At 42.8% G+C, this 26,784-nt stretch overlaps 1 protein-coding gene across 26 annotated transcripts in view; it reads right to left on the reverse strand.

The window, feature by feature from the left end:
• Positions 1 to 26,784, reverse strand: part of PPP2R2B (protein phosphatase 2 regulatory subunit Bbeta) — a 713,296-nt gene that overhangs the window by 300,932 nt on the left and 385,580 nt on the right. For 8 of the 26 annotated variants that reach the window (XM_086412213.1, XM_086412212.1, XM_086412210.1 and 5 more), the window contains one exon: positions 13,179 to 13,372. The exons of 8 other annotated variants lie outside the window; for them this stretch is intronic. In XM_086412213.1, the coding sequence (XP_086268339.1) occupies positions 13,179 to 13,372 (194 nt within the window). 10 more of the 26 variants (XM_086412227.1, XM_086412217.1, XM_086412232.1 and 7 more) reach the window with 6 other exon arrangements.

Consider the following 26,784-nt stretch of genomic DNA (forward strand, 5'->3'; position numbering starts at 1 on the left):
ACATGTGGGATATAGGCGGGTTCTAACGGACAGTCTGCTGTATCTATAGTCTCCAGCTCTTTTGCTCAGGAATATAGTATTTTCCTTGCTTGCTTTTGCCTCCTAAGAACACACTCTACCCTCCATTAGGAATGCCTCTGCCACTGTTCTCCACCTGTCGGCATCCCACCAAGACCCCACCTTTCCCACTGAACCATTCCTGTTCAGGTGAGCATCTTGTAGCACTTACCACAGTCACTCACTTGAAAGATCAACATTTTTTAAAACTTTATTGGGTTCCAAACAGTTTTTTGAACAGGAGTCAGCAAACTGCAGTCCATGGGCCACTACCTGATTTTATAAATAGAATGCTAGAATGCAGCCATGTCCACATGCTGAAGTGACAGAGTTGAGTAGACTATATGGTCAGGAAAGACAAAAATACTATCTGGCCCTTTACAGGACAAGCTACTGACCCTATTCTCAAGCATCTACATACTTGTGTAAAGTGGAGATAATCCCAGATTTGTATCCTATTAGGTTATTCTTAAGGAAATATGGGATCCAAAGTAGATGTCCAAGAGCTTTGTGAAAAAGAAATCATTATAACAGAACTAAATTTGTTCTTAAGAACATACATTTTTGGGTCAGAGACATGTGCATTCAAAGTCCTGAGGCTGCTGATTGATGCTAGGCAGCTTACACAACTTCTCTAAGTTTCATCATATATTCCCTCATTTGCTTAATAAACATGTAATGAGTGCCATTTGCCAGATGTTGGACTAGGAGATGGATAAGAGACAGTGGTGAATAAGACCTAAAAGTCTCACCTAATTCAGCCTTAACTGAATTAACCTTAATACAGCTGAGGATTGTTGTTAGGATTAAACGGTACACTCCCCCACCCCGACACACACAACCATTATCCTATGTATACACACCAATGTAGTACACAACATATACATATACACATAATATATAGTTCATCATATATAGTATAAACAGAGCTCTTAATTCCTGGTGCACTGTGAGCACTCAGTATATGATGGCTCTACAACAGAAGCTCTTTTAATAGACCTCTAAGAAGATGACTCATCAGATGAAAAACTGCTTTCAATTCCCTCTGTAAAATGTGTCTCCATCATGTTCTACGTTCACAGCTAATTTATTAGGCTCATCTCTGGTCCACTGGCTCACTTCCACTTCTTTTGTTTGAGCTGCATGTCTACTGAAAGTCAGTTGTATTGGTTCCCAAATCCCTTGATGTCAGTTGTACTGGTTATTTAACTGAATATCATGGACAGTGATGACTGTCTGACATGAAAACTAAGTTGAATGCTTTCAAAAGATGATCAAGAATTGTCAATTAAATGTGGGAAAGATAAAATATGGGGGACATTTGTGAAAACCTAGAAGGATCTGTACTTCAGATTGCTTCTCAGGGGTCTATACTCTCACTCAATCTCAAGGAAACCAAACTCACACGTGGTCTTTGTCATTGTGGGTGTGGTTTGTGCCAGAAGAATATGTGCCCCAGTCAGCAGTCCCACCCATACTCAAAGATTAAGCCTTGATTCTTCAAGAAGCTTTTCATCAAAATTAGGCAATGCTGCTTAAAATAGGTGTATCAGGAACTATACATATACATATATCTACAAGAGAAAGAATCTGAAAAAGAATATATATCAGAATCACTTTACAACTGAAACTAACACAACATTGTAAATCAGCTAAACTTCAAATAAATAAATAAGTAAATATAATAGGTATATCATTTTTATGATTCTCTGCCTTAACTTTTCCAATTTACCATCAACTACTGGTTCCAAATGCATGGAGAGGGATTCTTTTGTATGTATTCTGTGCTCACATATAAACAATAACATGTTAGGGACTTCCCTGCTGGCTCCAGCGATAAAGAATCTACCTGCCAATGCAGGAGACACAGGTTCAATCCCTGATCTGGGAGGAAGCCACATACCACAGAGCAACTAAGCCCACATGTGCCACAACTACTGAGCCTGTGCCCTAGAGCCCGGGAACTGTAACTACTGAGCCCTCGTGTTACAACTACCGAAGCCTGTGTGCCCTAAAGCCTGTGCTCCGCAACAAGAGAAGCCCACACACCATTAACTAGAGAGTATCCTCCACTCATCCAACAAGAGAAATCCTGAGCAGCAATTAAGACCCAGCACAACCAAAAATAGATAAATAAATAAAATGTTTAAAAAGATATCATGCTAATAGGGGGTATGTTGCCTCAGCCTGTGCCATATTTTACAGGTAAGAAAAAATTCAGAGATGGAGGGTTTGTTCCAAGGCCTCAGAACTGGTGTTGCAGGAGGGGGGTCTAGAGCCAGGCGGGCTCTGATTCCACTGTCTCAAGAGAGGCAAATGTAGTGCAGACTTGCCCAGTCTGGGTCCTTATATGATTAAGTACCTTTTGAGAAGGACAGAGCATCATCTGCTTAAATGGATGGAGCGGTGCTCGAGAGCAAAAATTTCTATATCACCACACCCCCATCACCACCACCATAGCAGCTGGCAAGAAATGCGATAAATAATTTTGAGGAATTTTCTTTCTTTCTTTATAACAGTAGAAGAAACTGGGGCTTCCTGGTTTCTGAGAGAACCAAGTTTGCTTGGGATTTACAACCTCCTCCATGGAGCACACAATAGCGAGGGAGACAGCCTATTGTGCCTGTCAGATCATGTCACTGAGAGCTCAGCCTCACCAACTGGCACTTGCTCTTGCCTGTCGGTGCGGCAAGATGAGCAGTGCCCTGCTCACCAGATGGTTATTTGTTCCACCAGCCACCTTTGCTGCATCCCTGATTCACTCCAGCCCAGGACGGTCTCCAGCATTCGTGCTGCAAGGCAGCTCATGCCAATAACTTTGCCAAATGGCTCCTCTCAAAGTCATGGGCCGCCCAGACAGGCTGGCTCCTCCATCTGCAGCAGCTTTTGGCAAAGAGATGCTTCTCATTCTGTCTCCACTCTTGGCTGCACCACAGCCTTCTTGCCAGGAGGATGGTCTGACCCATCAGTGCATACATTTTAAGCTTACGTCTGTGTCTCCCAGGCTCACCCCCAAGCGCAATGTCATAACACACAAAACAGAGCCAGGTGATCACAAATACAGGCATAGGGCACCACGGAAACTTAGAGCCACAAAAATCCACAGATAGCTCGCCTTCCCTCCCCCATCTTCAACCTCATTTTAGTAGATTAGGAAATGGAAGCCAAGAGAATAAAAGTACCTAATTATGGTGGCAGGACTGAGAATAACATGCAGGTCTTCTCATGGGCATTCCAAACTACTGCCTAACAATAAAGACTGCATTGCCTTATTTTTCCTCTGTTCATTTTCAAATTCTTGATAAAAATTAGACCATTTGTATCGGTAGTGATTCAGAGGAGAATTTCTTTAGAATAATGAACAATTTTTTCCTGTATCAATATCATGCCTTTTTTTCAAAACATGTGTGTCCATGTACTACATTGACAGACCTGGAAGTGACTTCTGTTCTGCCACCCACTCTTGGGTGACCTTGGACAAGTAATCTCACTTTGTTTCAACTTTTCACTTAAAGGGGTATAAGGACAGTATCAACAAGAAAGATATTTTACATCTCAAGTTTATTTGTGGCACAAAGCAGGTCCTCCACGACTGCCAGTCATCAACATTATCTTATCTGAACACTCAAATCCACAGTGGTTTCAGAATACACATACTATGCACATATACATGCTGCTGCTGCTAAGTCGCTTCAGTCGTGTCCAACTCTGTGCGACCCCATAGACAGCAGCCCACCAGGCTCCTCTGTCTCTGGGATTCTCCAGGCAAGAACACTGGAGTGGGGTGCCATGTCCTTCCCCAACGCATGAAAGTGAAAAGTGAAAGTGAAGGCGCTCAGTCGTGTCCAACTCTTAGTGATCCCATGGATTGTAGCCTACCAGGCTCCTCCGTCGATGGGATTTTCCAGGCAAGAGTACTGGAGTGGGATGCCATTGCCTTCTCCAGGAATGCCAGATATTTCTTATATTAAGAAGTTCAAGTTCATGAGGTTAAATGATTTATCCAAGGTCACTGAGAGAATAAATGAAGGACCAGAGATTCCTTCTTGCTATTTTGCTAAGAAATGAGAACCAATATCTTGGCTTTGAAAGATGATAAAATCAGGAAGGAGAACATCAACAAGAACATATATATACACACACACATATATATGAATAATCACTCCAGTATCTTCTATAATATAAAAAACTGGAAGCAATTTTCCATCTGGCCACAAGGGAACTACTAAATAAACTATGGTATAGTCATACCATGGAGCACTAGGCAGCCATTAAAAAGAGCAAGGCAGATGTAGGTGTCCTGACACAGAAAGGTCTTTCAGATACATCACTGAATGGGAAAAAAAACAAAGCGTAAACAAAACAAACAGTATGCATTCAGTTACATGAAAAAACAGTCTTTCCCTCAATGTGTATCTGCACCTGGATATTTAAATGTATGAAAATGTATATGAAGTTGGCTATGAGGAAGCTCAGCAACTATTGACAATGGTAACTCTGGACAAGGAAGTGGGTGGGTGCAGGGATGGATGGTGATTCACGCTTTGTTTTTATCTCCTTCCATAATGCTTGAATCTTTTCAAGTAAGAAGGCATTTCTGCATTATTTGCTTTATAAATACAGACATCAAGGCAGAGAGGAACATGAACGACAGCAGTACAGCTGTCGTGAACCAATGGTCCTCCTAACTTGGGTGTCCTTGGCCCCGACTTGACTTCTGCAAAGTTACATGAGCAAATGCTGTTCTCCTCAAGTTTCTTGTTCAGCTCTTCTCCTCTTTGGTAAAATACTTCCTGGTGATATTTTGTACTTAGGGGTCCAGGTTTTTCCTTTCAGACCACCTGGGAGCACTCAGCATTTTGCGGCAATATCCCCCATTAGAACCGTTTACAGCTTTTCCATACTCAGCACCCTTGTGCATCTGTTGAGGGTCACAGAGCTGAGTCCCGAGCATTAAGCAGAGGAGGTGACCTGCCATTCTGTGACTACTTCAGGTTCATGACTTAATAGATTCTCAGCACTGAAGTCAGCTATGCATGATGGAGGAGGCTGTCAGTAACCCAGTGTCAAGTACACCCAGAATACATGGCCTCATAGGTATGGTACTCTTCGGCACACTCCTTCTGGCAGACCTCATCTTTCTCATGTTAAAATCCTGCCTGCAGAGGCCCCTCCATACCCTGGGACTCCATGCATCTTCTCACCCCTTCATTTCTTCACATTTGCTGGAATCAATCAGGCCTCTCTTCTCTACAGCATAGAAATGACAGTCTGACTTAACCCTCTACATGCCCACCCTTTTCCATTACCCACAACGATCCTTTCTCCAAAGAAACCATTAATACTAATTAGTTGTCCATGGATTTCACACATTCACATCCTATCATCATCATTCCCCTCTCTTTCCATAGTGAACTTGGAACATAAGAATTCAAGGGTTCCTGGATTATTTACGACAAAACTCCTAGTGGTCTTGTAAAAAGAATCTGTGCTTCCAGTGGGATGATTATGTCAGGATTGGTTTGTCAGGTCAGAGCTGATTTTTAGCTTTATTCCAGAGTTCTACTGGAAAGGCAACAGAAGGAAATTGGATGGTAGAAATGAAGTCTGGTGAAAGCAAATTCATCTTTTTAATGGGAGATGGGTAGAGAACCACTGGAGTGTTACTCTGGCCAACACGAGTCCTTTGACACCCCACACTTCACTTCAATGCAAAAGGACATTAGCCATCATACAGCTGGCTCTGGTCCACTCCTTTCACTCCAGGCAACTACATGAGTTGCTATCAGCTCTGGAGAAGAGATGCCTGGATGGTTCAGTGGAAACTTCACTGTGAGTGTGCCAGGTGGAGGAACATGGAGAGGGCTATAAAAGCTAGGTAAATTTCATAATTTGATTGCTCAATTTCATATTTTCTTTCTTTTCTTATTATACACATGTGTGAGTGTGCTCAGTTGTGTCCAACTCTTTGCGATGCCAAAGACTATAGCCCGCCAGGCTCCTCAGTCCAAGCGATCTTCCAGGCAAGAATACTGGCTGCTGCTGCTGCTGCTAAGTCACTTCAGTCGTGTCCAACTCTGTGCAACCCCAGAAATGGCAGCCTACCAGGCTCCTCTGTCCCTGGGATTCTCCAGGCAAGAACACTGGAGTGGGTTGCCATTTCCTTCTCCAATGCATGAGAATGAAAAGTGAATGTGAAGTCGCTCAGTCGTGTCTGACTCTTTGAGACCCCACGGACTACAGTCCACCAGGCTCCTCCGTCCATGGGATTTTATAGGCAAGAGTACTGGAGTGGGGTGCCATTTCCTTCTCCAGGGGATCTTCTTGACCCAGGGTTGAACCCACATCTCCTGCCTGCATTGGCCGGGTGACTCTTTATCACTGTGTCACCTGGGAAGCCCTTATTATAAATAGAGGAAAATAAACTTACAGGAGTAAGTTAGCTAAGGATTCTGGCATCAGCGAGGGGAATTCAGCTCCCTCCCTGTGGGAAAAAGAGGAAGGCCCAGACACATGCACTGCCTTACTGGGAAGAGATTGACCAGCTGAACTGAGTAGCACTGAATGGCCACCATGGGGATGTATGCAGAATGTTGAACACAGCCAGCATTTTCCCCCTAAATTCCAAACAAGGGACAGCAGGGATGGGCAAAGAACTCTTGCCTAGATCCAGGCAGTCACTAATTCCAATCTGGTTCTGCCACTTACAAGTATGCGACCTTATACCTAAGTTTCTTTGCTTCTCCAAACCTTGCAATTTCTTATCCTGAAAAATGCATCTAATGCAAGCATTCTCTCAGAGTTGCTGAAGGTGATGAAGTGAGTAAACACATGAGAAACATCTACGAAAATGACTGGAATACAGACAGAATTGAAGAAACCTTCGTTCTCTTCCCTCGCCTAAGCATCTAAACTGGACCCTTAGTTTCTTCATAAATGCAAATGCTAGAATTTAGGAGTGTCAGTCTACAGCTGTGCTCTTTTCATCGAGCATTACCAGTATTTTGACAGGACTGGCCTAATATTATTCACCCCAGGTTTATTGGTACGTTTCTGACCAGCCCTCATAAAGGGCTTGGGATAGCCCCTGGAGACCTGAATGCTAATAATGAATACTTGCTAGTGATTTTCAATGCACTCTGGTTATTTCGTTTAGTAGCGGAACATTTCCTATCCCCGGAAAGGTCATTTATAATACTGTAAGGCAGCTTCTTCCCACCTTCCATTTCAGATTTTTCTGAGAATAGCAGAGAACTCAAACATTCATCCATATGCATTGGAAATACTATTCTGATCTTGCATTTGCATAAAAATACCAAAGCAACTTAAGGAACTATTAATACAAGGCAGCTCTCTATCATGACAACACCTCTTTTTACTTTTCTGATGCCTTTTCATTAGCTTCTTATGAAAAGTCATTTTCATGTTTCTTCCTAGTTTTATTCATTATAGCTTCCCTCTTTTCTTGAAGGTGCATGGGATGGATGAGGAGAGAGGAGGAAGCAGGGGCCTTTACTTTCTTACTTTGATTCTTGTGCCCCTGAAAAGCTGTAACATTTCACAGATCACACAGAGCTCGCGTTTGGAGACCCTCTGAACTCAACTCACCCAAGATTGGTCTCTCCTTATTCTATCACATTTCTGAGAAATGGCCATACAGGGTTATTTGAATAATTTAAGTGTGTGGTTAATTACGCTTATACCAAGGTACTCTTTTCTGTTATAATTTCTTTATATGGAGACAAGATCAGTTTCCTTGAAATTTTTCACCCATAGGGCTCAATATGCCCTGGAAGGCTCTTCTCCTAGGCATCTCAACTGTTCACATACTTTTAAGTGCCTTTAATACACCCACAACACCCCAAATTATGTATCTAGTCCAGATCTTTCTTCTGAGCTTCAGAACCAGATATACAAAGCTTACTTGATAGTCTCAATATGAGGCTAGATGACTCACACACCTCATCAATTTCCAAAGTCTTTTTTCCAGTCTCAGTGAACAGCCCCATCATGCATCTATCCTCATGGCAAGTCTTCCTTGACACCATCTCCATCATTTCTCCATCTCCACTTAGTCTATCACGCCAAGTCAGCCTGATCCATTCTTCTACAATGTATCTCAAATCTACAGAATTCTCTCCATCGCTACTCGTGCTACCATCCTACAGAACAGCTATGGCCTCCTATTTATCTTCCCGCTTTCACTCCTGTTCACTTCCTAGCAAGCCCTCTGGCCCCACCCTGCACAGCAGCAAGCCTGAGCTTTGAAAAAACTAACCTGATCATATTTCCCCCCTGATCAAAATCCTTTAATGGTTTTCGATCCATCTTTGGATAAGGTCCAAACTCCTTATGGTCAACAAGGTTCAACGTGACCTAATCCCTAAATACCTCTCCAGTTTCTTTTCTGTAACATTATGAACATTTTTGAACAGATAGCAAAGTTGAAAAAAAAATTACAGTGGATATCCACTGACTGACCACCTGGATTCTACCATTAACATTTTATATTTGTTGTATCATCTGCTTGTCTATTTATCCATTCCTCTCCCCTAATATTATTCTTTGTTGGTTTGGTCCATTTCAAAGTAAACTACAGGCTTCAGTCTCATTTTCAGCCCTCTTCCTCTTGTTCCCTGCACTCAGTCCTCGGCATCTTCTCATTCTTTGAGTCTGTCAGACTGTTTTATAACTCTGCACTTGGGACCTACTGTCCCTTTTACCTGAAATGTCTCCAGCTCCTGTTCATTCCTGACTTATCCCTTGGTTTTCAGCTTAAACTTTGTCTGAGCCAGTCCCTGAGCCTCAATCTAAATTATATTTACCTTTCTCCTTTACAAATCATCTCAAGGCTTTTCCTGTGCTTTTCTTGTGCATTTCCTGAATATCACTTATCACAATTGGAAGCTACATAATTCTTTGGAAAATTGTTTGTTTAATGTCTACCTCTTCCACCAGATTTCAAGTTCATGAGAACAGACACAACATACTGGAGTATGCAGGATCACTTCTGCAGAAAGTCAATTAATAGTTGTTGAAGGAATTAAAGTCAGAAAGCATCAACAGTTACATAATAACAATGATATCATATTAATATAATAACTATACATAGACTAAGTGCATTTGCTCTTCTTTTAAAAATATGTACAAGAAGTATGGGTTTTTAAAGGCCTCTAAGGGCTGCTGTCTATGGGGTCGCACAGAGTCGCACACAACTGAAGTGACTTAGCAGCAGCAGGGGAAGACAGAACTTGCTGCCAGAATATAACCAGCAAGTTATTTCTGTAACATAGTATGGAAAAACCCGAATGAACTTTTCAGCCAACCCAATACATTAAGGCAAATTGCTAAGAGGCTATCTACGGCTAGTGGATAAGCCAAGAAGAGACTGTGGGGGGTTTTAGGGACATCTCACCTATTTCTACTTCCCTCAAGATCACTCCAAATCAACAACAATGCAAGGAAAAACATTGTGCTTGCAATACAAATGCAATTTAAGTTAAAATAACAACAGCTATAATTACTGAGGGCATCTATCAGGGTCTGGCTTTGTATTAGGCACTGTCTTGAGTGCTTTTCCTGCATTGAAAGTGAAAGTGAAAGTCTCTAAGTCGCGCACAACTCTTTGCGACCCCATGGACTATAAATTTTTTTCCCCTGTGGCGTAGGTTCTGCTGTTATTCCCATTCTATGGCTAAGGAAATTGAGAAAAGAATAGTTAAACAACAAATTATCTGACTTTCTCTTCTAACCAGATTGCCATTCTTGTGAACTCCTCCTATGTAGAATATTTATTCTGCCCCATGAGAATAGAAGTATTAATCTAGAAAACTCTGATTGTGCTATTGGAGAGGGAGTTTTAGTTGGTTCTAACAAGTCAAAAAGATAAAAGCCAACCCTACTGATGCTTTTCCTCATGTATAACCCTATATGGACATTTTCAAATGATCCCTGCAAAGAATTTTCCCTCAGAAGGGAACACTATTTACATACAGAGATAAACCACTGTGATCTTCCTCATAACAGGAGCTAATAGTTAAAGAAAAATGAAGCTGTGCAGAATTTTCTAATAGATGAGCACGTCAGACTGTCTAGAGTCGGAAGACAAATTTTATCCTGACTGTGTGACCTTGACTAATTAGTGTCATCTCTGGGCCTCAGTTGCTCAGTTTTCTTATTAAAAATGGAAATCACAAGATCCACCTAACCGGGTGTGGACATATTGAAATGATACTTACAAAAAGCTCAGTACTTACAGTGCTTGGAAAAGAGAGATGCTCAAAGATAGCAACTTTTAAAAAGGGAGAAAAAGGAAAAGGGAGGTGAAGGTGGTAACTTCATACTCAGAACAAAAGAAAAGTTATAAGAAATGTTTTAAATAAATGCACATCATGCATTCTTTTCCCACAGAGAGAAAGAGAGAAAGAAAGACAGAAAAGCTTGGGAAAAGTGTCCTTTAGTATTTGCATTGCTCTTAGCTGGATGAACTTGCCTGCAGCTACCACTTATAATGCAAATTGAGCTTGGAGTCCTTCACACTAACTACACAGCAAAAACCTTTCAGCTTTAAATAGAATACTGCAGTGTGGAATGATCCGAGCAAAGGGAAGAAAAATTCAGACATAAATGCAAAGGAAATTTTGCAGGAAAAAAGAAAGCTGACATAACTGGGCAAGACAGGAAAATGCAGAAATATCAAAGAAAACAAAAGGAAAAGCAAAGTCTGAAGAAGGACCTAGAAACTAATTCCCCAGAAGGTGGGTTTCAGTTAAAAAAGGGGAAGAGAACTTTGGGGCAAGTCCCAAATGCAGAGGATTTTAACAAGGATTTTGATCTGGCGGTGTTCCTTCAAGGTGTACTAGCACTTTTGAGGTATTCATCAGAAGAGGAAGGATTCTCTTCTGATGAATAAAATGCAATTGGGAATTGCATGTGAAAAGACAACTTACATTGTCTAAGAACTATTTTTTTTCTTTCCAGACTTTCACTGCTGCTGCTGCTGCTAAGTCACGTCAGTCGTGTCCAACTCTGTGCGACCCTATAGACAGAGCCCATCAGGCTCCCATCAGGCTCCCCGGTCCCTGGGATCCTCCAGGCAAGAACATACACCAAGCTCAGGTTAAAAAAAAAAAAAAACCCTTGAAAATGTACTGTGGTTTATTTAGTTTTGAATGTAGTGGCACGGGGGTTGGTGTGGGGAGAGTGATCCAAGGAGGCTGATTTGGAACGATTTTAGTAAATTCTTTGCTATAAACTCTACCTCATTTTAGAATATATGAACCCAGATATTTTATCTGCAATCAGAGTCTACCAAAATGGCATCAAAGAGGAACAAAGATTAGGTCTATCTAAGGCCCTGAAAGCAATGAAGAATGCCATGTTTAACTCATTTCTTCATTTTACAGATGATACTCCTACACACATGACCTCAATTTTCCCATCTTCCTAGCTCAGTAAGTTTCCTTTGCCTGCACTTGGAGGCATAAGGCAATACAGAAGAAAACATGAAGGCAACCCTCTGTCTTTGTTGTCTCAAACAAACAAAAAAAAAGTGTGCCCCCAAAGACAATGGACCCAAAACCAACTTCTCTTTCGATGCTATGCTCAGACCCAGAGCTGATCATATGCTACCTGGTGAATCCGTGACAAAGCACTAAGACCGGGGAAGAACATGTAACAATCATGTTGTCACCAGGCAAGTAAAAAGACTCAGTAAGCATGGTGCTTGATATGGGGCAGGGACAAGCTGAACATCTTAAAAGCTACCTCTAAGCTCCTGAAGGCCAGAGGTCATACAGCTCTGCTTGATTTGTCTAGAACCATGGACATATTAGGTGTGATGCTCTCCAATGATGATGACGAATAAAGCATATGTTTTCAAAAACGCTGAACATTCTATCTGAAACTTTCAGGGATGTTTATAGAAGATGCCACCTTTACCCCTAAATTGTGTGTCTTTTTCTTTTCAGAACTTGAACTCTTTAGCACCCCCATCCACATTTCTTTAGTAGTTTTGATGTGATTAAATGTGACAGAAATTTTAGCATCCAGGAATAATAGGAATCATCTGAAATGAACATATCTTGCTACATGTTCCTAAAACCCTTTCACACACATTTTTTCACGTGGGAATTACAATGTGACGATGCAACACTGTACAGGAGTACTTAAGGATAAAGGCCGACAGGTAGAAAATGAAAGCAAAAATGCAAAAGTTTTGGTATTTGGAAATGCCCCCACTCTCTATTCCCACACAAAAGGCAAATGAGATTCCACCTGCTGACTTTCCTTTTCTGCCTGTACCTCACTCAGGCTAATGTCAGAACAAGCGGGGGGAAACGGTGAGAGAGAGAAAGGGAGAGAGAGAGAGACGACAATTTCACCTCTTGGCAAAGCTCAGCTTACTGAACCCTCTTGCTTTCTGCTGGCTGTTGATTCAGCAGAAACTACTGCTGCAGAATTCATAATGGTGATTTTTAAAGGCCCCACTGATCGCATTGCTCGCCCCACGTGTCAGACTCATTCACTCGCCGCCCCAACACTGTTTCCCGAGCCACCTTTTTATATCTTGCTAATGCACTTCCAAGGGGAGAGAGGGTCGCCCTTTATGAACGGGCCTTTTGGGCTTTTGATTGTCTAAGCAGGTAACCCGGCCGGGGAGATTAACGGGCAGGAAATGAAACCATGCCCTCCCTTGCAGCCACTGAGAGACACATCATTCCGCTCAGGGAGAGGAGGACCCACGGTCCTCTTGGGCCCTCTTCTTTCTTACCTATCCCCCACTCCACCGACCCCTGCATATATATTCAGAGAAGGGTCATCTGCTTTTGGGAGCGGGAGTCATTTTTCCAGCCAGGAGCCCCACCCTGAAAAACCTCATCCCCGAGGGCCATTTTAACTCCCGTGGGCGCCGGGTCCACCTGCTGCTGAACACCCAGCTCTCCTCGCGGAGCCCGGATGGATGTGGGGCGCCGGGGCAGCTGCCCCTGCGGGCCGAGCCCCCGCCCCAGCCCCGGGGCCCGGAGGAGTCTGCGCCGCTACACGCCCTGCCGCCCGCGGAGCTCAGCGATCCGCAACTTGCGCCCGGCCCCAGCGGCGGAATGCGGTGGGGCTGGCGTTACCTTCGGTCGCATAGCTGTGGTCGCGCAGGAAACTGTTGTTGATTTTGCGGGTATCAATGTCCTCCTCCATTGACAGCAGGCTTACTTGCGTGGGAACCAGAAGCCGGCAGACAAGTATCCATGTTCCCTCCCCGCAGCCAGTCTCACAGGAGAGGGGGGCAGGGGAGCCAGTGGGACTGCACCATGGTCCGAGCCTGAGGAGGAGACGGGGGAGGCGGAGAGAGAAAAAAAATAAAAACCCGGCAATGGAGCTGTCACCTCCTCCGCCCGGGATCTCCGAGGCTGCGGCGGCTCCTCCCGCGGTGCGCTCACTCCAGCTCCAATTCCCAGCGAGGATGCTGCGCCTGCCTCCGCCGCCTCCGCCTCTGGGGTGCCAAGATGCGCCGTGCCCCGAGGGGTCTGGTCCCGCCCGCCGCCCCGGGAGGCGCTCACAAGCGGGGCTGGGGAGATGCCCAACAGGTTCCCCTCATTGGCAGCCGCTCCGAAATGCAAAAAAAGATCCCTCCTCCCCCCTGGGAGAGCGGGCAGCCGCGACAAAATGGTGCCTTTCTGGACCCGAGCTGCAGTGGCGAGATGGCAGGGGCAGGGTTCAGGCTGGCCCGGCCCGGAGGACGGTGCTGGTCCCACGGGAGGGCTGCTCCGGCTGGCGGGGGCTCGGCAGCCGGCGGGGAGCTGGGCAGGGCGCTAGGCGGCCGGCGCCAGCGCACTCACCCTCACACCCACACGCGCGCACTAGCAGCTGCTGCTGCTGCTGCTGCTGCTGCAGGAGGCTGGAGGCGGCTGGTGCATTAAAGGCGAGGCTCCTCCCAACCGCGTCAGCAGCCCCAGGACTCTTTCCCCAGCAGCGGTGGTAGCCGAGGCAGAGGCTGCGGCTGCTCTCTGCTGCAGTGGGGCACACGCAGCCGCCAACCCGCACCTGGGCAGCGAGCATCCAGCTCCGCAGGTTGACGTGAAAAGCCTAAACGCGCTCTTCCGAACTCCCTCCCCGCCCAGCGCCACGCAGCTCAGGGCGGCGTTTACTCCAGCACCCAGAGTCCCCTAGCTCACCGCCTTTCTTCAGACACCTGTGTTCCAGGATAGCAAAGAGAAGGTTCCCTTGAGCAAACAGGAAGTCTACATCTCGGCCTCTTTTGCTCACCCTTCTATCAAGCATATGGTCTCTGGATGAAGGTCAAGGGTGAGGCCTGGGGTTTGAAGCCTCACCCAGAAAGCAGAGAATGGCTCAGAGGCTAGCTTAAGCCCTTCTCTGCGTTAGGAATAAATGGGGAATCAGAGGCCAGAACTTTTCTGCGGATCACACCTGACTTCTCCCTTTCAAAGAGAGTAAAAAATAACTTTTAACTGGGGGTGTCTATACTAGCAGAGGGAGGAAGAGGGTCGAATTATGAATCTAGTCAACATGCTCTGAAAAAGTCCATATTCCCTAACCCTTTGCACTTAGTTTTGGTCAAACTGCTCCAGCCCCTCGGGTGGGTTTTGCTTGCTAAGACACAGCATTGCAGGAACCGCTGAATTTGCTCTCCCAGTGAAAGGTACATTGGAGCCCTGTGCCCCCAGAGCGCCACTGTTTCCCAGGAGGAATTTCAAAGATCCAATGAATACCAAAAAGTGGCCTGTCTTCCTACTTCACCTAGGAAGAAAATACAGAAGCCTGCCCCGCCCCCAATTTTTCCTGAACTGCCAAATCGCAGATTTCATATTTGAAAGAAAATGAGATCATTACTGTTATGAAACAACAATCATTTCTGAAGCAACCCAAATCACTAGAAAGTCAATTTGGACAAGAAATGTCCCTGATTTCCTCTTGTAGAAGGTATTCATTTCAGTGAGCGTCACTGCAGGGGAGAGACATCAGCGAATGTTTTGCTCAGTTAAGCTCCACAAGTTTAGCTGGATGAGCCCAGAGGGATCTGAGTTAATTATATACATACAATGCTTCGGCTAACACAATTTAGAAAGTATTTGAAGTTCAAAAAAAAAAAACGGGAAAACAAGTCCTTAACTGAGGTTGGGAATTGCCATTAGACTTCCATGAAGAAAACATTCTTCTGGCAGGTAGAAAATGGCAAGGTCCTCATCTCCCGAAACCAACTGCTTATCTCTGGGAAAAGATAGAAGAAATATTCTTTGATATATAATATTCAGCTTACAAAAGATTCCATTTAATTCTCATCTGGTGATTAAGTCTTCCCTACTTCTTTGACTGTGTGTGCCAAATTCACATATGAAATTCCAGGAAGAGATGAAGACTGATGTACAAATTGATGTAATCCACTTCAGTGCCAGTTGCCATGGCTGGTTCTTTCATGTTATGAGTCGTATCCATCACCAAGACTCCAGTGGTCAGCTCATCTGTAGTTATTCAGTCCAGCTTCTCTTGCAGATTGGCATAAGGGGGTAGGGGGAGGGGGAAGAGGGGAAAAGCTAAATTTATCTTAAATTGGTGAGAGGACATCTTGCTTTGAGTTGAAATGACCTTTAGTTGCCACTAGAGACCTTGGAGTAGTATTTGAGATGAAAAGTGAAAGTGTTAGTTGCTCAGTTGTGTCCGACTCTTTGTGACCACATGGACTGTAGTCTGCCAGGCTCCTCAGTTCATAGAATTCTTCAGGTAAGAATACTGGAGTGGGTAGCCATTCCCTTCTCCAGGGGATCTTCATGACCCAAAGGATTGAACCCAAGTCTCCCACATTGCAGGCAAATTATTTACTATCTGAGTCACCAGGGAAGCTATTCTTTCCCATATCTTCCCAGGAGGTGGGCTATATTGGAACAGAGTTACAAGATCAACCAGGAAGGCCCAGGTTTGTTAGCCAGGCTGTGCCTGAGAAATTTTCCACTGTAACCAATGGCAGAAGTGTCCCTGCCAGAGATCAAGCCTCTGGGTTTACTAAATTTTTCCTTTCCTGTTTTCTGCAAAATTCCTTCTTGCATTTATTTTATTCAACAGTATAGACAAGTTTTTTCCTAAGACATAAGTTGTGGAGAGGCAAATTAGATGGCTATCCATTAAGTAGATTAAGAAGACTCCAAGATTTCTATTTTGTGAACCATTCTTTTCTACTATGGAAAGTGGGGAACTAGCCCCTCCAACCAAAACCAAGAAAAATACACCTGTTGGCTTTGTTCTTTAACACAACAACGTGCAATAAAGGAGGTCAGGGAGTGAAGGAAGCCCTGTGCAAGCCAGTGGTTGTAAGAGCACTACACAGACCGTTTCTCAGAAGACTCACTGACCTCCTTCTGTTCCTCCAACTTGTCAAGTTCTTCCTAAAACCTTCTGGCATTTGCCCATGCCATTCATTTCCTATTCCCCTTCCTTGTGTTCCTGGCATTCTTCAGCACTGAAGCTGACCTGTCCCTACTTTACTGAGGCATTCCCTGTCCTCCCCATAGTCCCTTCCTTTGGAATTTTTTGTCTGTACATCTTTTTTTTTCCTTCTTGTTCATGGAACATTTGCATTTTGTAATAGTTGTTTACTTATAATTGTCAACCATTCCACTATATCTCTGCTATTAAGTGTCTAGCACTTCAGTTCAGTTCAGTCACTCAGTAGTGTCCGACTCTTTGCAACCCCATGAACCACAGCATGTCAGGCCTCCCTGTCCATCACCAACTCCCAGAGTCTATCCAAACCCATGTCCATCGAGTCAGTGATGCCATCCAACCATCTCATCCTCTGTCGTCCCCTTCTCCTCCTGCCCTCAATCTTTCCCAGCATCGAGGTCTTTTCAAATGAGTCCATTCTTCGCATCAGGTGGCCAAAGTATTGGAGTTTCAGCTTCAGCATCAGTCCTTCCAATGAACACCCAGGACTGATCTTTAGGATGGACTGGTTGCATCTCCTTGCAGTCCAAGGGACTCTCAAGAGTCTTCTCCAACACGACAGTTCAAAAGCATCAATTCTTCAGCGCTCAGTTTTCTTCAGCACTTAGTAGATGCTCAATTATATTTACTGAATGGAGATAGTAAAAGTGAAGTCACTCAGTCGTGTCCGACTCTTTGCAACCCCATGAACTGTAGTCTACCAGGCTCCTCCGTCCATGGGATTTTCCAGGCAAAAATACTGGAGTGGGTGGCCATTACTAATGAATGAGTAAATTACTGAATTTGTTCAGTGATATTTAGGTTTTAAAGCTCTACTTTTTAAAATCCTTGGCCAACAAGAAAATGTGTTGTGAGTAAATTTATAGATTGTAATGCCTATTCCTATTGGAAACAATTGTCCTACCCATTCCTGTATGCATATGCACTGAAAATACTTACTGAGCACTTAATATATGACAAGAATTTTTGTAGGTACTGCGATACAGTTAGAACAGAGTTCCTTTCTTTCACAGAACTGACATTCTATCATCTGATTTTAGAAATATGAGCTTTCTTAGAAATACAACAGTGCATTATAAATTAACAGACTAGAGTATAATATTAAGTGCCAAGCCTCTGCTATCAAGCAAAACTGATTTTCTGCCATTTATTATTATGTCCTTGAGCAAAGTTGCAAGATTTCTCAACCTATGTTTTTTTAATCTATAAATTAGAAAGAAAAATAATACTACTTAATGGAGTTTCTGTGATGATTAAATGAGATAATACTTGGAAAGAATATACTGCTATGACTTGTTGAGTATTTACTATCATCATCACTGTCAATATAGAACAAATATTTAAGCACCTACCATGTCGGCCACTGGGATAGGTCTAGAGTTTCAGCAACATCAGTGCTGAAAATGTATTGTCCTCTCTGCTGTCATGGAACTTAGTATCTAATTTATGGTTTATGGAAAGGGGGGCCACAGGCTGCAGAAGTGGCAGCAGAGAACAGTCTGAAAGGCTGACCAAATTCAGGCTTGTGCTGTACACAGAAAAGGCCAGTTACAGATACACAGCCCTCTTAAGTTACACAATGCATCATGACAGCACAGGAAAACATTCTTTTTTTCATCATCTTTCATATGTTCCCCCCTCCCTCAACACTCTCACATACCCCCAGCCCAGTTAGGTTAGCATTGCCTGTGTTGGAAACCCTTTGTAGGTCATGCTATCTAATTAGCACATTAAATATCTACAATTTCATTAAAATCTTTGTCATAAACCAGTCTAGAGATTCTTAATACAGGCTTCAGGTGTCAGATAGTCCTGGTTTTCTGTCTCAGCTCAGGCATTTATGAATTTCATGACCTTTGGCAAGTAATTCAACATCTCTGAGCCTTTGTATTTGCAACATTGAAAGAAAATAATAGGAACCACTTCATAGGGTTGTTGAGTGGCTTCAGAGACTGTGTAAGGAAAGTGCTTAATACAAGCTTGGCCCATAGCCAGGCCTCACTAAAATGTCCCTTTGGCCTTCTGGTAGTGGCTCATTGGGGTCTCTGTCTGCAGAGAATTGGAGAGATGCACTACTAGTCAGTCAGATGTATGGACACAAGTGACCTAGAAACCTGAGTTTAACCGCCTAGCAATCTGTCTTAATGAGCCCTAGTCACCAGAAATAGGAGATCCTTCAATTCAGTTCAGTTCAGTCGCTCAGTCGTGTCCGGCTCTTTGTGACCCTTGCTGTCTTATAAAAAGCCCTTTATAAGCCAGGAAGTCCTGTGCAAAGGGAAGGAATTAGAATTATGCTTTCTTGATTTTCACATATGTAAGTGCAGGCCTAATCAAGTTTGTCTATCAGGGAATCCTGTGGAATCCCTCTCTAGATCATTGAGCCCCAAATGCACAACTGTTTCTCTGAGATGGTTTGCCACAACCGCCCAGAGGATGATCTCTTGAGTTTCTAGCAAGGTTTGCCATTCCTTTTTGTGCGTGTTACAGCATGTAATAAATACCACATGAGTGAGCCTTTAGCATTGGCGTTTAACCTAGGAGAAGAAAACAAAACATCTTGTTCTCAAAATGTATTAATTCTAGATTCTGGATATTCTTAATGGATTTCACTGAGTACCATGTTCCCTCAGTTATCAAAGGACAGAAACTTATGAAAATAAACAGTTGTATGCAGAAGCTGGGAGGTGCTGGCTGTTGAGAGCTGATTGTGTTGATTACACACATCTTTTTATCCAGCTCTGCTTCGAGTGACATCATGTTGGTAGCTTAAAATCTGAAATCTGCCATGGTGGGATATTTATATCATAGAAATTAAAAAAAAAACACCTATATAAATCAGTGCTTTGGCTTTGGGGCAGGGGTGGCAGAGAACAGATTTGTAAACATTTACTACTATAGCCAGTTGAAACACATGAATTGTTGATACATCTTTCTACTTACATGTGTTAATCTATACAAAGTTCCTTTCAGTTCCTCAACACTCAATCTCCCAAACTGTCAAATTTCAGAACATTTCACCATCTGATCAAATAACTCTTAAAAATCCTACCTTTACCATAAAGTATTTCCATATCCATCAGAGGAAACCCGATGCCTCTGTTTGAGCCCCTCTAGGCTGGTTATGAAATTGCCCTGACGGATTTGTGAGTGAGGACCCCTGCAAAGTTCCTAGATCTGACGGTGTAAGCAAAGTGAGGTACGTGCTCACTCTCAATGAATAGCTATTTTCTGCTGTTTGTGCTCTATTGTCACTTTATTTTTGCCTGTGTCTCACCTCAGTGCAAAACAAAAACATCCAGTGTGCCTAATTTCACTGATTGCACTTGTCTAGTTAGGATATTGAAGCAATGACAGAAAAGGTACAAAAATTCAAGAGTCCAGATCTGAGAGCCTTTTCTCATTCAGTCGTTTAAAAGTTAGACTTGGACTGTCTTGTAGGTTTGTATTTGTGTTATATTTGTTAGGTGCAAAGTAAGGATTTCTGAAACCAGTTTAGCAAACCTAAAGTGGTATATTGTCTAGTACCTGATGACATGTCTCAAAGAAATAGTTCAGGATAATTTAAACAAACAAACAAAAAATACATTGGGAAATATCTTCAAATTTCTTTAAAATGCACCAAGCAATAACACATTACGGAATTTATCCTAAGAAAATAATCATGGCTATAGGGCAAAAATTTAGCCATAAGGATATTTCTCAGAGCACTGTTTATAATCATGAAAAACTGAAAACAAGCCTAAGTGCCAACAATAAAATTGTCTAGGCAAATTATGGTGTGTATGTATAGTGGGGAATTATTGAGCCGTTGATATAATATTAACACCTAATGTTTATTGAGCATGTATTATATACTGGGCACTGTGCAAAGGGTTTCACTAGCATTATCTTATTTAATTCTAACAACTGCCCCTATAAGGTAAGTTATCTCCATTTAACTGTGGCTAGTATGGCACCCCACTCCAGTACTCTTGCCTGGAAAATTCCATGGATGGAGGAGCCTGGTGGGCTGCAGTCCATGGGGTCGCTAGAGTCGGACACGACTGAGCGACTTCCCTTTCACTTTTCATTTTCACACATTGGAGAAGGAAATGGCAAGCCACTCCAGTGTTCTTGCCTGGAGAATCCCAGGGACGTGGGAGCCTGGTGGGCTGCCATCTATGGGGTCACACAGAGTTGGACACGACTGAAGCAACTTAGCAGCAGCAGTCAAGATAAATAACATACCCAAAGTCAAACAAATAGGAGCCTGGCTGTGCGTGTGTGTTGGGTGGGTTGAGGTCACCACAGAAACTTGGAGGTCTTTTCCCAACCCTCCCACCCCTGGAGGCTGATCTGTACCTCTTAAGAATGAATAGCCTCTCAGTTGAAAATCACTACTATTGTGTTGGTGAGGAGGTGGCAAAATTGGAACCCTCACACACTGTTTGTGGGATTGTATAATGGTGCAATTGCAAATAGTTTGGCAGTTCCTCAAAATGTTAAACAGAGTTACCATATGACCCAGCAATTTCACTTCTAGTTATACACCCAAGAGAATTGAAAACACATATTCATACCAAAACTTGTGGATGAGTATTCATAACAGCATTATTCATAATATCCCCAAAGTAGAAACAACCCACATATTCACCAACTGATAAATGGATGAATAAAATGTGATATATTTATATAAATAATTACTATTTAGCTGTAAAAAGTGATGAAGTACTAATACATCTTACAACATGGATGGGCCTTGAAGACATTATGCTAAATAAAAGAAGCCAGTCACAAAACACCACACACTGTGTGATTCCATTTATGGGAGATGGGCAATGGGCAAATCCATAGGGACAGAGTAGATTAGTTGCCAGGGGCTGGGATGGGGGAATAAGAGTGACTACTTGTGTGTTTGGGATTTCTTTTTAGAATAATGAAAATATTCTAAAATTACTTAAGGACAATAGCTGCACAACTTTGAATAGACTAAAAATTACTGAATTGAATACTTTAAAAAGATGCTTCAAAAGGTACAAAGTTCCAGATATAAGGTAAACTAGAGATGTAGAGTCGGAGAAGGCGATGGCACCCCACTCCAGTACTCTTGCCTGGAAAATCCCATGGATGGAGGAGCCTGGTGGGCTGCAGTCCACAAGGTCACTAAGGGCCGGACATGACTGAGCGACTTCACTTTCACTTTTCATTTTCCTGCATTGGAGAAGGAAATGGCAACCCACTCCAGTGTTCTTGCCTGAAGAATCCCAGGGACGGGGAAGCCTGGTGGGCTGCCGTCTATGGGGTCGCACAGAGTCGGACACGACTGAGGTGACTTAGCAGCAGCAGCAGAGATGTAGAGTAAAATACAATAAATATAATTAACACTGCTTTATTAAACAATCTGCCTGCCAATGCAGGAGACGTAGGAGACGCAAGAGACATGGGCTTGATCCCTGGGTTGGGAAGAGGAGGAGGAGGAAATGGCAACCTGCTCCAGTATTCTTACCTGGAAAATTCCACGGACAGAGGAGCCTGGCAGGTAGGCTACGGTCTGTGGGGTCGTAAAAAGTCAGACACAGCTGAGCACACAAACAATGCACATGTTACATATGAAAGTTAAAAGAGTAAATCCTCATTACAAGAGAAAATGTTTTTCTATTTCTTTTTGTATCTATATGAGATGAATGTTCACTAAACTTACTGTGATCATCATTTCATGATGTCAGTCAAATCATGCGGTACACCTGAAACTTATACAAGGCTGTATGTCAATAAAACTAGAAGAGAAAAAAAAGTATTTCAACAAAACTGTTATTAAAGATTTAAAAAACTACTGCTGTCATAAACCATTATTACCTCTAGGAGTATGGTATATCCCTCAGGTTATTATTAGTGCAGAAAAATTTAAAAGTATATAATGACAAGGATAGATGTTCATGTCATGTTGTTTGAAAAAGTCAAAAACCAATGTATACTGACTGATCCCCTTTTTTGGAAAAAATGTGTGTATCACAAAAGGAATACATGAAAATGCTTGAGAGTGGTCAAGTGTGGCTTTCTTTGTGGTTCATATTCTTGTCAAAGAAAATTTAGAACACAATCGTTTTTAGAGTAAGAAAATTTTTAAAATTTATAAGGCTATGAAATACTTTTTAGGATGAAACTTTGTATTGAAAAAAATAAAAAATCATTTTGTACACACCAGAAAAATGAGAGACACTGATGTAAATATATATGCTACCAAATACATAGAACAGTTCTACCCAAAAGAAATACAATACAAGCTACATTAATAATTGTAAATTTTCAAGTTGCCACACTAACAAGTGAAAAGAAACAGATGAAATTAATTTTAATAATGTTTAAAATTTGGGGAATATAATTTAATCCAATATACCAAAAACATTAATTTCAGCATATATAGAATACAGAAAAATTAACAATATATTTACCCCCTTTTTATAAGTCTTTGAAACCTGGTGTGCATTTTACAACTGACAGCACCTCTCCAAAATACGCATATTTCTAGGGCTCAATAACCACACATTCCTTGTGGTTATAGCACAAGTATGAAGGAACTACTCCAAAAGTATTATTCCATTCACAAAATGAGTGTTTTTAAATTTATTTATTTTAATTGGAGAATAATTACCTTACAATATTGTGATGGCTTTTGCCATACATCAACATTAGCCGGCCATAGGTATACATGTGTCCCTCCATCCTGAACCCCTTCTCCCACCTATCTCCCCACCCATCCCTCTGGGTTGTCACAGGGCACTGGCCCTGGGTCCCCTGCTTTGTGCACTGAACTAGCACTGGTCATCCATTCAACATATGGTAATGTGTATGTTTCAGTGCTATTCTCTCAAATCATTCCACGCTCTTCTCCCACTGAGTCCAGAAGTCTGTTCTTTATGTCTATGTCTCCTTTGCTGCCCTGTATGTAGGATCGTTGGTACCATCCTTCTATATTTCACATATATGTGTTAATATATAGTATATTTTATACTGTATATATCTTTATCTTTCTGACTTAATTCACTTTGTATAACAGGCTCTAGGTTCATCCACCTCATTACAACTGATTAAAATGCATTCCTTTTTATAGCTGAGTAGTAGTCCATTCTGTATATGTGCCACAACTTCCTTTTCCATTCATCTGCCGATGGGCATCTAAGTTGCTTCCGTGTCCTAGCTATTGTAAATAGTGCTGCAGTGAACATTGGGGAACATGTGTTTCTTTGAATTCTGGTTTCCTTGGTGTGTATGCCCAGTAGTGGGATTGCTGGGTCATACGGCAGTTCTAGTCCCAGTTTTTTAAGGAATCTCCACACTGTTCTCCATAGCAGCTGTACCAGTTTGCATTCCCACCAACAGTGTAACAGGGTTCCCGTTTCTCCACACCCTCTCCAGCATTTATTGTTTGTAGACTCACAAAATGAGTTTTATCACATTATTTCAAAGGAAAAATTTTAATCTACCAAGGACTTGAACTAGACTGTGGGGAACTAAAACCAAACTAAGTAACTTTAAACTGATGAACCTCACAACTATTTAAAGTAATACAAACTAAGTATGAAAATATATATAGGGAATTTCCTAGAAATCCTGTGGTTAGGACTCTGAGCTCTCACTGCCAAGGGCCCAGGTTTGATCCCTGGTCAGGGAACTGAAATCCCATAAGTTGAGTGGCTCAGGCAAAACTTTTTTAAAAAATAAAAGAAAAAATACATAGACACACCCACATATATACACGCTGTGCTGTGCTTAGTCGCTCAATTGTCTCTGACTCTTTGCAACCCCATATATACCCCTCTCTCTCTCTGTCTCTCTCTCTCTCTCTCTATATATATATATATATGCTGCTACTGCTAAGTCACTTCAGTTGTGTCCGACTCTGTGCGACCCCATGGACTGCAGCCTACCAGGCTTCTCCATCCATGGGATTCTCCAGGCAAGAACACTGGAGTGGGTTGTCATTTCCTTTTTCAATGCATGAAAGTGGAAAGTGAAAGTGAAGTCGCTCAGTCGTGTCTGACTCTTAGCGACCCCACGGATTGCAGCCTACCAGGCTCCTCTGTCCATGGGATTTTCCGGGCAACAGTACTGGAGTGGGGTGCCATTGCCTTCTCCTCTCTCTCTCTTTCTCTCTCTCTCTCTATATATGTAATAGTAAGTTGGAACCCAATCTGCATTTCCCCCTAAACCTAGTAAGCTGAATTAACAGAATGATAAAAGATCAAGATTTTAAAAGCACTAAAATGACATTATAAAACAATACATAACAAATAGCAAGAAAGATGTAATTCAGTCAGCATATAATTACCATCCAAATAGGCCAAATGTTTAGCTCAACACCTATGGCTTCAACGGCAGCCAGTAGAAGCAGCCGCATAACCAGATGTTACTACTAAAAAAGGAATTTTCACAGCTAGGTATCTGGCCTCTATTATGGTCATTAAAGGTGGAGAAATGTAAAGGTGCAGTTATGGGAATCCAGCTGAGAATTTAAATTAGAGTCTTTTGGATTGGATCAGAGAGTGGAACTGTGTGGTCATGTGATGAGTGGCGTGATTTCTGAAGACTAACCTAACCCCATGGCCTTTAACATTTGCATGCAAACAGTTTTGTGTGTATGTCTGAACACTTCTTCCTTCCTAAACACACTTTCTTCACTGATTCCCAGGTATCAGCCTTTCCTGATTCATCCTCAATGCACACTCCTCCGGGTCACCTGCTGCTCCTCCTCACTGCTTGCCTTGACCTTTCCAGGCACCCTCGAGTTCAAAGTTCTCAGATTTCTCTATCCACAATCCCATCCAAGATGACCTCATCCAGTCTCTTAGCTTGCCACTCCCTCGATGGTAAAATCTCATAAATATCGAGCATGGACCTCTCCACTGACTCCCAGGCTAATGACACCAACAGCTGACCTGATATTTCCCTGATATCTACCAGGCAGCCCAATCCCTAAATCTGCCCCCACCAGACCAGCTCCACGGCCTGTTCCTTGATTCCTCTTTCATTCTCCACATCCTTCCAGTCCATCAGCAAATCCTGCCAACTCTTAACTTCAAAATGCACCCAGCCTCCAGCCACTCCTCACCACCTCCATGGCTACTACCACGCTCCAACTACCATCGCATCTCATCATGATGGTCTCAATAGACTCTAATGAGTGTGTGATCCCTACTTCCCCCTCCTACAGAATAGTTTTAGTGCAGCAGGCAGAATGGGCCTTTTAAATGCAAATCACTTTGTCACTTTTCTGCTCCAAGTTCTTTATTGGCTTCCTACACATTCAGGGTAAAACTTTCTTAAAATGCTGGAAAGGTTTGGCTCTCGCTGGAGCTTTATCCTTTTTCTTTTTTCACTTCTCACCTGCAGCTACCAGCTCTTGTCTCAACCCCATTTCTTCCCTCTACCCCACACATAGACATAATTGTTTGCCACACACACCAGGAAGAGCAGCGCCACCCCAGGTCCTCTGCAAATGCTTGTTCTCACTGGATTGAGTGCCTTCCTTCCATCAGCAGCCTAGCTCAGAGCTTCACCTCACTTGGGTGTCACGCCAGAATGGATTTTTCTAAGATGCCTTTCTTGATTGTTCTGTATTAAATAAAATAGAAGCCATCCCTCCCAGCACTCCTTATTCCCATATTGCTACCTGACAGTGTATTTATTTGGCTTTGGTTATTACATGAGAACATAACTTCTGGGGAGACCGAGATGTGTTTATTCCCTGCACTCTGTCTGGCCCTAGAGCAGTGCCTGGCATATGCTGGTTACTCTTAGGTACCTTGAGAAATAATGAAGCAGTCAAGGTATATTTGCTTAAAAATGTACCAAACTGTGTGTGGGGTATCAATAAACAATAAATCTAGGATTCTGGAATACTAAAGAATTTTTCCTTGCCCAAAGAGAGGCCTGGCTTTTGCCCTAGGCTTCTGGGAGATAATCTGTGTTGGACGTGATAATAGTGTCTTTGTCTCGAGTGGGAGATGCTCCCTCCAACAGCTCTATGGTGAGAACTAACCAAGGCAGAAAGACCATGTGATTTAGTGTGGGGGAATTTGGGTCAAGCTGCAGACAAAGTTCAAACAACGTGGGCAATCAATGAATCACGTCTATTATATAATGGAGCTTCAATAAACACTCTGAACACCAGGCTTATGTAAGCTTTCTTGAGTATCAATACTTTATTCATATTGCTATACATCTATGCCAGGAGGGTAATGTGTCCTGAGAACAATGGAAACTGGAAGTTTGGGACCCTCCCCAACTGCCCTAATGTAT

This window comes from Bos grunniens, chromosome 7 (assembly GCF_055505025.1).
Source record: "Bos grunniens cultivar Pamir isolate PY7600 chromosome 7, Bosgru_T2T1.0, whole genome shotgun sequence".
Taxonomy (NCBI): Eukaryota; Metazoa; Chordata; class Mammalia; order Artiodactyla; family Bovidae; genus Bos; species Bos grunniens.